This window comes from Mycetomoellerius zeteki, unplaced genomic scaffold, assembly GCF_001594055.1.
Source record: "Mycetomoellerius zeteki isolate Tzet28-1 unplaced genomic scaffold, Tzet1.0 scaffold151, whole genome shotgun sequence".
In the NCBI taxonomy this organism is placed as follows: domain Eukaryota; kingdom Metazoa; phylum Arthropoda; class Insecta; order Hymenoptera; family Formicidae; genus Mycetomoellerius; species Mycetomoellerius zeteki.
The window spans coordinates 78,699-92,012 of NW_017256458.1; the positions used below are offsets into that span (position 1 = coordinate 78,699).

Genomic DNA, 13,314 nt, shown 5'->3' on the forward strand with positions numbered 1-13,314 from the left:
CCCATTGTCATCTATCGCGCTACGTTGTCACTATAGCGCTTGCATTGTCGCATCATTTACGTTTACACATCCATCATGGCTCGTCAACATTTATCTATTTTTTAAGATAATTATGATATATATATATACATATATATATACACACATATGAATATTATGTATGTTGTACAATATATAACTACTACGATTGTTCTGTGATACACACCTTACGGGGCTTTATCACACACGACACACGCATACTGCATCAGAGTTGCCACAAGTAACTAATTGTTATTGTCTATAGCGTGTTACCATTAAGGTAATCCACTATATTATTGTTATCGGATTCGGAATATACGATTATGACATCTCTTTTAGCCACGCGTTCACATCATACTGACTACTACACGACACCTGGCTTCTTCTCAGACAGATTTTTGTCTAGATAATCACATCCCCAGTTTTTACGAGTCCAATGTTATGCATTCACCGTAATTGAAAAATTCACCTCATACAGAACTTAACGTTAAAAAATGGCACTGTAAATTTGAATCAATTATCAATTGGTCAACTCAAATGTTGAGACAGGGATTCCATGATCAACATTCTCCGCATTGTCTTTCGAAATAGGAAATACTTAGACTAATGGATTTTTCTCGCTTTTTTGCAAAATATATTATTCGCTTTGATCACACCAAATACAGAGTAATATCTTGGCAAAACCAAAGAGTTTATATACAGGATGTTTCATAAGGAAAGGGTTACGAGCTTTTAAGACTTAAAATTTTGGGCCTTAGAAATTTATAAATCTTTCCCAAACATCTTATGTAACGCAAAAATACCTTGGCTGGAAATTTAATATATATACTATATTCAAAGTGTGTGAGAGCTATATATATATATATATACACAAGGTGTTTGATATTAGGTGTAACACCGTTCATGGGTAGGTAGAGCGGACTGAACTGAATCGAAAAGTCCTCTACCATTTCACAATAGTTATCGAAATATTAATTTTTGAAAATCGCCGAATAAGTGCGTATTCGCTCGGCCTACCACCAAATGCAAACGCGATATGACCACTCAGCGCAGGAAGATGTTTTCTTTCGTCGCTTGAGCGTGCCAAGGCCGTTTGTAGTAAACAATTTCCCGCATGCCTATATAGAAAGCTACGACGGTGGGCAGTTCTATACTGTGCAGTCGTACGCCTGCATTTGACAATGGGTCGTGCTAATTGGCGATCTTTAATAATTAATATCTCGATAACAATTGCAAAACTTTCAAAATGGTAAAGGAGTTTTCGATTCAGTTTAGTCCACTTTATCTATCCATGAACGGTGTTACCTAATATCAGATACCCTGTATATGTGTGTGTATATATATATATATTATTATATATATATAATCATGTAAATTTTATAGTGCTTAAATTAATATATATATATATATACATAGAGAGAGAGAGAGAGAGAGAGTTATATGTAGGTTTTAACATCAAACATTGTTACTTTTTAAATCTCCTAAGTAGTACTGAGTAGTCGCTACAGCCATATTGAATCGTGACGTCCTAAGTGAGAAATGACACATTGGAATTTCTTGCATGCTATTTGTAAATAAAGAGAGCTTGGGTAAAAAAAATAATGAGATTGCTTCAAAACACTTATAAAAATGGGTCGAACCTATTCTTACCTTCCCCCACAGTCAATAAGTAGTCGTAAAAGGCACTTAAAGTGAAAAAAGGCTACATATGTGCATTAAGTAAACGCGTTTTTACTGACTGTTTACTGACTATCAGCAGGTTTTTACGAGTATTTTAAATCAATCTTATTATTTTGTTTTACTCAAATTTTCTTGCAAATAGCCAAACATGCAAGAAACCAAAGAGGATTAAATAGAACGGAAGGTTCGCGTATATCACGACGAGAGTCCGATGCTCACTTACGTTCCTAATTTCATTTTTAGTGTTTGTAGATAGAACGGAATATTAGGTGTAACAAAGTATTCGTGGCCATACAACTTTACTGTAGAGGTATAAAATGAGGAATCCCGAGTTCGAAATTCGAGTTCTGTTCGACTCTGTTAATTTTTTTGTCATTTGTTACTATTGATAAATGCAGCATCAGACTCACAAGATAGCGCTGACAGTAGTATACGCGAAAATATATAACGATTTCATTAAGGACCTTCCGCTCTATCCAATCCTCTTTGCAAGAAACTTCAACATGTCGATCTTCGTCAAGCTAAGAATTGAGGCCTATTCTTTTTGGCTGAACTTTTGCACCAGTTCATCTTTCTTTTTCTTCTTTCCTCCTGAAGAGAAAGGGAAAAAAGATAAACTGGTGCAAAAGTTCATCTAAAAAGAACAGGCCTCTGATATAGATTCTGGGAGTAACACTCTGAATGAGTACGAGTTGATCTGAATATGGAGCCTCTATCCCACGAAGAAGCTATCAATGGATCTTTTGATTCAAAATCATCGCATGGTACTGTGATCCTGTGCATTGGATCGGAAGTCCAAGGGGAAATTCAAGGAGAAGAAGGAACTTCAATATATCATTTCTCGCTTATGACGTTACGATCTAATACGGTTGCTCCGACTATTCAGGAGACTTTTACGTGTATTTCTAAGGAATAAAAATCTATTTGCATGCGCTAGCATTTGTAAGCTAAGTAAATTTTTTGCACATCATGTTACATGACATTTGCAGATAATAATCTGTTCCATTATTTATGTAGAACTTTTAGTCTAATTATTTCCTCTTCTAAGGCAATCGTCAGTTGACTGCGATTATTTATATATATATATATTTTTTTTTACTTTAGTTTCATTTAATCGGACTTGACATTGGAATTTATTATTACGTGCCTTTGGGAGAAAGTAGTGTGTATGGGCGTTTACTTTCTGGAAATGATGTAAACGCTTGTTCGTAAAATCCCTTTTGTAGGTCTTTTATTTGTACACGAGCGTTTCTCGATCGTTTTCCCTTATTATATATGCTTGAATTTTTACCAATGCAATTTCGTGTATTTTAATTGATTTATTAGAGATATCAAATATTCGATTGTAAACGTCGATATGAGAATTTTCTGTTGACTATTTTAATTATTATCTTGGAAAATCTCGATTACATTAGCCACATCGCGTAATTTGGGGGTTTCGTATGGTAAAAGAAGCGTTTGTATGGAACGCTGGGAAATCTCCGTTTATGACGAAATGTGAGCCAAATGGAAAATTTTAATAAATCTTGAAGCTTTCTCACGGAGAAGTAAGCCGACAGGTCATTAGATATATTAGGATCGGTTTAAAAATTTTCAGACAAATCTATTGCGTTTCCACTGTTTGAAGGAAAAGATATTCACTACGAAAGGTTTTTATAATCATTCTTTCTGTGGGAGTAGGAAAAATATAGGAAGGAATGATACGAGCTAGATAGTAATAAAAAATGGATTTAGTTAAAATGATTATTGAAATGTTAGCTATATAGCGTTGAATAAAATATAAAACTGTATATAAGTGTGCGTGCGTGCGTACGCATACTTTATATGCTATATACACATAAGCACATATACAGGGAGTCCGATAAGTTCGACTCAGTTTAGTCCGCTCTACCTGGGGTACTATTCTGTACACGCTAGTTGTCAATGGCATTATGTGTCATTGCGCAGCCTTTTTACCATACAAAAAAAATATCTTCGCAATGACACATAACGACACCGACAATTATCGGTGCAGAAACCATAGACGTGTACAGAATAGCACCCTTGCACATAAGCACTGTGTCAAAACTTATAGAATATCCTGTATATATGTATACATACACATACATACACACAAAACTCATAAGCTGATGACATTGGCTCACAGTTCTTTAAACATTGACTTGTATATTTATAAATATTACATAACGAAAATAATTATAGATAATATATTATACAGAGAGATGCTTACACACACATACACACACACACACACACACACACACACACACACACACACACACACACACACATATATATATATATATACATATATATATTTACAGAAGATAGATACATTATAGATTATTACAAAAAGAAAAAAGAATAAATAAATTATAAATAACATATATATATACGTATGTATATATAAATATATATACAAATATATATATAAAATATATATGAAACAAATATAATATATAAAAACATTTATATATATATAAAATGTGAAATGATATTATAAAAGATTGTTGACAAAATATTGGCATCCGCAAAGAGAGGAAAACCGATTTATGTTTATCCATAAATTCTATGTGAACTATTTTCAATTAAACTTCACTGTGTTGCCCAATTACATTAAAAAATCACCGAAATATGGAATAATTAACTAAGTGCTGTAGATAGATCAATTCTAAAGTTTTAAGAGAGTATAACTGTAAATTAATAGCATTAATTTAATTTATGGATTAGTGTGTTCTAATGGCCTTTGTGCTATTAACGCTAACGGCAGCATAATATATATTTCATTACATATTGATTAATATATTATATAATAATATAATCATTATTATACAACACAATCATTATTATATAATAATATATCATCGTCATGCATTTTCTGGTCATCATATTAGATTGGCTATCATTAATTCCTCGAATTAAAAAAATCTTTAATTATAGCTGGCTAACGAATATTATCTGGCTGATTGCCAGTAGGGCGAACGATGTTACTAAATTTGTCACATAATACAGAATCGAGCGCGTGAAAGAAAGAAAAGAGAGGCATTTGTCATTCGAATTGGCCATTAGTCGTTCATCGCTCGCGGACGCTTATTGTAGGACACTGACACAGTTCCACGTTGCTACTACAAATATGTACGTTACCTATTAGATTTAATGTTATTTATTCGTCCTTCATATTCACGATTATTTATCATTTTATTTATTCGCAGACAGACGCGTCGAATTGTGAAGCTATTGTCTAAGAATCGGTATCTTTATTTTATATTTCCTCGTTGTTAAAGTTGTGAAAATAGCTGTGTAGTTTTTATCCAATTGTAACACCAAGTGAATGAGATTGGACGGCAAACTCTTGACCATCATGTATATGTCCCTGGGAAGTTATCGCACGAGCAATACCACTATACTTCATTTAAGGATCTCGAATCTTCGATCCATCATTTGTCTCCAAGCTCGTTCACAATACGTTACTGTATATTCGCAGTCACACAGTAATCTTAGAGCCGCTTGAACGATAGATAAATTACAAGAAACAATTGCCGTACGCGTATCTTCTCGTTTCTTTGTTAGCACGGAGTGTGAAGCACACTAATTTTGTGATATATATCGCCTGTTGGTACAAATAACACAAGTTATGACGTACATGTTTGTAGAGACGCAATATCCGAGTAAGGAAAAAGTAGGCGGAGGACGGATAGGAAGTGGTCCTTCTCTGGCGAACAACTTGTAGGTAGCATCCACATTAAACTAGGATAGAGTTACAGGTTCTCTTTGATATTAAATACATTCCGTAGTAGAACAGATTGCATATAAGATTAGCTGTGATGGAAAAAGCTGACAAGAGAATATATTATATACCAGCTGCTAGTATATGAAAGATGACAAGAGACGAGCTACGTTTGATAGAATATAAAATTGTAGAATTTATTTGCGCATGTAAAGTAATTGCGATGACATGCGAAAAGTTCGACCGAGGTAAGAAGAGGTCGAGAAAGGAAGCAGAAGCTTTGTCAATACACAAACGATTAAATTTAATATGCCCGGATTAAGAGTATTACAGGGCAATCTTATGCGCAATGATGTGTCCGTGTTGTATTTATCATGATGGGAAATGACAAAAAAGAGACCAAAATGAGGCCGATTCCCTTTCTGCGTAAAACGCATATAGCTCATGAAACACGAATTTCCTTTCGTATATTCCGGTAAGAATCAAATACAAATGAAAGGAGCACAGATCACGTATTGAGGCCATAGCGAATCAGCCAGTCTAACATAAGTATTCTTCTTAGTGTAACGTTGGTTTAAAGTGTACCGCCTGTTATATTTTAGTAATTACATCGATACTGTTGTTCGTAGAGTTTGCAGAGTTTTACGTCGAGAGCGTTACTTCGACAGCGGCCCGAGTGTTTCCTCACAATGTGCAATCTGTTTGATCCAGTATAGCGAGGAACATCTCAGGAATATCTCCGATTGAAGGTATTCTTAAAACGCAGATAATAACGAAGTTAAATAATTAAACCTTGCTATAGATGTATTTTTGAAGATCCGAGAAATTAACAGCGAGGAAAATGTAAAGAATTTCAATATGCATTTCTGAGGCATAATGACGTTAACGGGACTATTTTATACCCGTTTCCGGGAAGGACTGTGTTCTCCGATATTCTCTCCCGAACGAAGATGAGTGAAGCATGAATCGCAGCCGTTACCGTTATCGAAGTAACATTCGGCGGAATTTTCCGATGTTGCTTAACGGCGTAAGTGTATATGCGTTAGTGTAGCAATATATATGTGTGTATGTGTGTGTGTGTGTGTGTGTGTGTGTGTGTGTGTGTGTGTGTGTATACATACATACACACTCACACATATATATCTTCGACATATTGCGTTTAACGATAATGTGAAGAAACGCACGCGGTTTCGCGTGTAAACTCTAAATGCATGAAATCGGTCCCCCTGTGCGCGACCGATTTTGAAGTGGAGATAATTTTGTCACGAATATCAGGTCGACAATCGACATACCGCAATATATTGTACGTATATTAATAGTAGAGCGTTATATACTCATGTACATGTGTATTGGTGACAAAATTATTTTATCGCGTGTAACAATATCTATTAATTTGCGATAGAAAAATCGTTGAGTCCTTTTCGAGCCAGCAATTGCAAAGAAAATCGCTTTCGATAGAGCGTTTTCCTTTAAATTACTTATTTAAAGATCACGTAATTAGTAATCGTCGAGAGAAGACGTTAAAATATTTTTCGCTCATTTTACATTTACAGAGGAAATCAGTCACGAATAAGAACTATTCGATTTCGATCGACATAACGGATGGTAACGGAAAGGACGAAACACTTAACGCATGTCGTTGAGGATTTTCCAAGACAATTGATACGGCGATTTTGTAGCGGCTGCATCTGCACAATGTGGCAAAAGCAGTATTAGTCGGCCAGTCAATGTTACCTACGAGTTGTTTAAACGAGAGGACGATGTGTTACGACCGGCAGTCATTGCCCACCCTTGTTAGAAGAATCTTTTATTTTTTCATACAGCGCTTTGTTTTGTACAGTTTAAGATATATTTCTCCGTTCCGCAAACGTTGTTGTAAGCGCGAGAAAGGATCGTGGCGCGATGGGTAACACGCGTGTACGCGTCGCGTCGCCAGTCGATAGTTGTAACCGCAGTACACAGGCGTGTAGATTATGTAGCTAGTTTCTTAAATTTCTTACGGAATTATGTCATTGCAGAACAAGTTAAACTAACAATAAATTACCGACTCTATCCAAGACAAAAAAAAAGAAAAGAGGAAAATAATTATGTATCTGTATACACACAAGTACGCTCGCACACATGCACACGAGAATACACGGAACGAATTAAGGGAGGAGAATGTTAAATTATAACTCTTATAAAAGAAATATATATATATATCTACACACATACAAACACACACACACACACACACACACACACACACAAAAGAAAATGTGGTGGTGTAGCGTAGTAATCAGGGATGTAGGAATTGCATTGACTCGCCTCAATTCTAATTATGACTATTATTACGGTAACTATATTAACTGAATTTGACACTCGTCACTGCGCGGAGGGTGACTTGCGTGTCACGTTACTTGGCTGTGTGTGTTAGGTTACATCGTAAAAAAAAAAATCATGTTCCATCGTACTTTCATTGCTTCACTTCGCATTAAACTCCATCAAACCGGATGCGAGACGAGAGAAAAAGAGAGAGCGAGAGTGTGTGTGTGTGTGTGTGTGTGTGTGTGTGTGTGAAGAAGGAAGAGAAAAACGCGAGAGGAATCAAATGGAGAAAAAACGCAAAAAAAAATGCAGAACGATGGCATTCGGAATCGCGTTTTATGCTAAGGGTAAAAAAAAACAAAGGAAGGATCTTCTGTCATCCGCACTCCACACCCTTTAGTGCCATATCGAACCCTCCCTATTCTACATTATCCATCTCCTTTCCTTATCATCTCCCTTCCTTAGCCATTACACTTGTTAACGTTTAACTGTAGAACGTGTTGTTAAAGATGTGTATATCCTGTGCGACGCATGCAGGCCGTTTTTAATAAAAGACGGACTATATCATTCATTTCATATTAATATACATAAATAACGTCGTTATGGAACATTATGAGATACTTTATTATACCTGCTCTTAGTTTGCGGTATATCGAAAAGTAGGGATTCTTATAGCGTCCAAGAATATCGTAGAAAAGAAAAAAGCAGATAAGAAAAGAGTTAATACAGAAAGGATAGTAACAACTCATCCTCCATTATATACACTGACTGCTGCAAATTGAGAGAGATGTTATTCAATGAATACTTTGATTCCAATATTGTCGCGTTACACGTTCACGTTTCATAGTTTTATATAGCCATATGTTCTGTTTCAGCTTATCCTATATTCGATCGGCATCAATAACTAAAGTTAAAAATGCAACAGCGTCTAATTGATACATACGTGCACAGCAATTTGGTGAATTAGTTCGAAATTAATTATTACGATTGCTGCCGAAGGAAAATGGAAAGAGAAAGATCGACTGCATAAGTTTTACTTCGAGAGTAGGGAAATTTAACCAAAAGCGCAATTATTTTAAAAGTTACTGGCAAAGAAAGAGTTGTATTAAGGATGTCTGTATCGATGGATCGAGCGTCTATATATCGATTGACTAATAACAGGTGAAAATAAAAAAGGAAACACAGGCATAAACTAGTAAACTGTCCGAGATATATTACAATTAATTGTTGTGTTAAAAAAAATGTTGCATTTGTCTCTATAAAGAGTTTTCTCTAATTGTTAGTTTACTGCCACTTTTTTTGCAAGCGTTCGCTATAATCAAATGTTTAAATGATAGAGGTAGAATATTTGCCAATAGCCAAGGAAATTAATATAAAATGTTGTGTATATATATATATATACATATATATATTACGCCAAAAGACATGTTACACTAACAATAAGTCACTAAGATATCGCTATAGAGAACGTTTGAAAAAAAGAAAAAATTATCACATTGATCGACAATAGCGGACGTGAAGTTATTTACATAGTATGAAAGTATACATAAAGATTATCGGAGATCATAGGCATTCGAAAATCATTCGATTAAACACGACTTGAAATATTCCTCATATCACGATCTTCATTTTCCTAAATGTCAGCGACATTCTCATGAAATAACACGTTAAGTCCATCTTCAACTAAGAAATATAAAAAGAGGATGAAATAAAGTTATATATATATATATATAAATTATGTATCGAAAACGTAACGAAACGACGTTACAATGTCCGCGATATGGAACGTGTTCGTTACGAGATAATTAAAAGGGTTGTACAAAATTATATGTAATGTTATTTTGTCGGAAGTGAGAATATTGATAGAGCTAGATTGTTAATATGGTATATTATTTTTGGGTAAGCATAATGTAAAAAAAGGAGAAAAAATCAAGAAAAGAAAGATTTAAGAGACTTTCGGATGTGAGATCGTTGTTGAGGTAGCACATAGCAGCTCGGGGATTAAAATGGAGAATTGAAGAAAAACAATTAAATAATATTAAGTAGCAAGAGAGAAAGAGGGGAACGGGGAGAAAGAGGAGACTATTAAGTACCTTGTTGAGTATAAGTAGTCGTATATTGCTATAGATCGCAAGTGCACGTGAATGCGCGTGTGCTTTCATCCTACAATTCATTCATGCGCGCGGGCGCACACACAATATACTCATACACATTGTATAATGTCAAAAGTGCATGCTTACACGCAAATAGACAATTTTGCAGACCGACAGAAAGACAGAGAGAGAAAACGCGCGTTTGCGTTTTACTTTTACGATGATGAAATCTTCTCGTGCGTTGCAATTATATATAACGTGTTCGGTGAATTATTAGAGAGAAGGCGGGAGGGAGGGAGAGAGAGAATAAATAAATTAGAGAGAGGGAGAGAGAGAGAGAATAGCGTTATCTTCCATAATATAATATATATATAATATATATATATATAAAATATATATTATACATAAAATCGAAATATATGAAGGCGAAAAAGAAAGAGAGAGAGCAGCTGGCTGCGAAGGTACTATAGAGGGATTTTATTCGTCTCGCACCGATGATGAAATCATGATCCAAGTATTGTACCTTAATTACATTCCTTCGGCTATAAAATAATTTAAGGACATACACACACAAACACATATATACACGCATACACACAGCAGCGCGTTTTTCTCATCCTGGGTTTTACCGTTTTTAGTTCGAATTATACCGCACACGATTAGACAGAAAATTCATTGTCACTCATCACACATTTTATCCCGCAATTGTGTACACTACGATAGAGACGGCTCGACTTATCTTTTTTTTTCCTTTTTTCTTATCGACACAACACGAAAATGAAATGGCGGTGCATTATGAGCAATGGGCAAAATTGCATATTTTTTAATATTTCGAGATGTCTCTCGTCTCTCCGCGAAGAGAGAGTGGAGAAAACGGAAGATGGAGAGAGGAAGGATATTGCGATTCAGCTAAGAAAAAGCTAAGAATTATCGATATTTACGATAAGTTTTAAGTAGTAAAAATTAGTCGTAACTCTACGGAAGGTACGGAAACACTTTAGATGAGTAACTAGAGATTCAGGAATGGTGAAAGATTGTAATTCGTCGATATCGAAGGCAAAATGAGAGAAAGTCTGTGGTATCGTTGATGTTTGTTCTGTTATGACTAATAGTAATCTTGCAAATCAGAAAAGTACGAAGATACTGAAAACGTCACGGTCATTTTACCTTCGCGCAATCTTTTCTAATCCGTTGTCACAAATTTAAAAAATTATTCGACAGTTCTCAAATGTGGACTACACGATGTTTCGCGAGTATCATCAGAATAAGAAAGATGTAATGTCAAAAGTCACGAGAGCTGACGCATTTTTTTCCCCTATTTATCATAATAAAAATAGTCGACGCGGAATCTATCGGTGAAATGTTAATATTTATTAACGGAGTCAGTTGTGACTCTCTTGGCACCGTTTTACTGAGTATCGGAGTATTTGTTCTACGTGAGAACTGTCATTCGGCGCAGAAAAATTCGGGCGCGAAATTGAATTTCCAAATTTGGAAGAGCGACGGTACCTTTCAATTAGATGATACTCGACGATACCACGGACGGAAAAGTATTGCTCGGCAAACGAAATCATGTGTGAGGGATTGATGAGCAAAAGAGAGCAAAAACGAGAGAAGGATACGATCTTGTCAGTGAGCAGATAAGAGCGCGACATTATCAGGGTACGCATATTCGTACGGTTCGTAAAGACTTCAATAGAGAGAATCCTCTATTTGTTGATCAAAACTCAGAAAAAGAAAAAGGGAGCGATGATACGCGTTTTACTTTTGCACTTTCGCTCGTCGATGAAGTTTATCAATTGTTTGCTGTCCTAAGACTATTTTTGGGCACCACTATTGTTATCAATGAAGTATAATTTAGTTCACAGACATTTTTTTTTCTTTTGAAGGGCTAATCTTAATATTATTACTTTACACTCTAACCACATTTATTTGCATCCATAAATTGTTATTCTCTTTCATCATCAATTTATTCCATTCAATGTTGAATAATTATATAAAAGAGTAAAAAGAGAGAGAAAAGCAAATATAATATTAACTATTTTCACTCATTGAGAAGCATCGTTACCTGTATGACAAGTGACCATAATAAGAGCATAATAAACAATCGCTCATTAAATGCATTCTGTTGTTCTTCATTTCATGACCTGGCCACCATCCATACATCCATCCATTAGTCCATTCAATGTCGCAGTATGATCACACATCATACGCGTTCATCTTTTCTTATTCACCAAAATGTCTCTGATCTCCGTTCTGCATACTCGACTTAGGAACAAAGCGCAATTGTGATTTTGTTGAAATTCGGCGAGTCTGTTTGAGTTTCCGCGTTTGTGGAGCGAATAAATCGCCGACGACGAAGATTTCGCGGCGAACGAGATAGTCTTCCGAATTTCGACAAAAGGAAAAAAAGAGCTGGAAGAGAGAAAAGAACAACGTATATTATATAATGGCAACACGTACGATTTCGAAAGTAGTAGCGTAGAGCTTATACGTTATTATTTCGATTCTTATAAAAATTTTAATCTCCATGGCTTATCGAACGTTCATGTTAGCTGATATTTTTGTTTTTTTTTTTACAGAGGAACAGGAAGGCAATTGTCGACAAACAATATTTGTAAGAAAACGCGCCGTTATTATATCCAATCCATTATTAAACGCATTCCATTAGTATCAGATTTAATTTAGAAATTTTTATTTTTTAACGCGTTTTTCCTCAATGAGAACTGTGTTGGTGCCCACCGTGTCGTTTCCCCTATCCCCCATCTCCTTTATTGTAAGATCTTGTTTACACTTCGCCGACGAGTAAAATTAAAAGTAATATGAACTTAACAATCCCAACTTCACTGATAACTTTTCTATGAAGACTTTTGAAGTGTGATTGAAAAGATCTGACAGTCATCCAGATAATTTTAATTAATTACTTTTACTATACAGTTATAGTTAAATAAATTAAGCAAAGTTTTTCTATAAAAATTGTTTGTATTTTGTACGAAGAGTTTGGAAGTATAATTGAAAGGATTCGACAGTCATTCGAATAATTTAAATATTTTTTAATTATGTGATTTATAATTGAGACGTGCCGGCTAAGCTTACTCGAATGTATAGATTCGCATAATATTTATGCGCGTAAAAATCGCTTGCGGTGCAATTTCGCTTTGACATTTTCCGTGTATATGACCTTCGACGATTTATGTATATACGACCTGATTTCCTAAAAGATAAAGATAGTGGTTGATGAGATAAATCGATGCATGTAGAGTTTGTGACGTTGACACTTCGATTAGCGAGCTATAATTTCGCGCATGAGCCTCCGTCAAAGTCGAGAATTGCACAACTGTAAACCGTAGCGAATCCTTGTTAAAATAACCCAATAAAGGCAAATCTATCTCCTTCTTCCTTCTTCCATATTGATAGGCTTACGTTATACTATACAAATAATACTCTTTGTTGTTTCTAATCGATATCCTTGTAAATATCTAACAAAGC

General features: G+C 35.1%; 1 protein-coding gene and 1 long non-coding RNA gene across 3 annotated transcripts in view; both read left to right on the forward strand.

The window, feature by feature from the left end:
- Positions 1-12,751, forward strand: part of pasilla (RNA-binding protein Nova-1-like protein passilla) — a 23,339-nt gene extending 10,588 nt beyond the window's left edge. For both annotated transcript variants that reach the window (XM_018444531.1, XM_018444533.1), the window contains exon 6: positions 12,408-12,751. In XM_018444531.1, coding sequence (XP_018300033.1) covers positions 12,408-12,496 — 89 coding nt within the window. In that variant the 3' untranslated portion in view covers positions 12,497-12,751. The remainder of the gene's footprint in view (positions 1-12,407) is intronic.
- LOC108720496 (uncharacterized) lies at positions 4,197-7,499 on the forward strand. Its single transcript, XR_001936526.1, has 2 exons — positions 4,197-6,174; positions 6,242-7,499. It is a non-coding gene; the product is annotated as an uncharacterized lncRNA (long non-coding RNA).
- Positions 12,752-13,314: the final 563 nt, after the last annotated feature.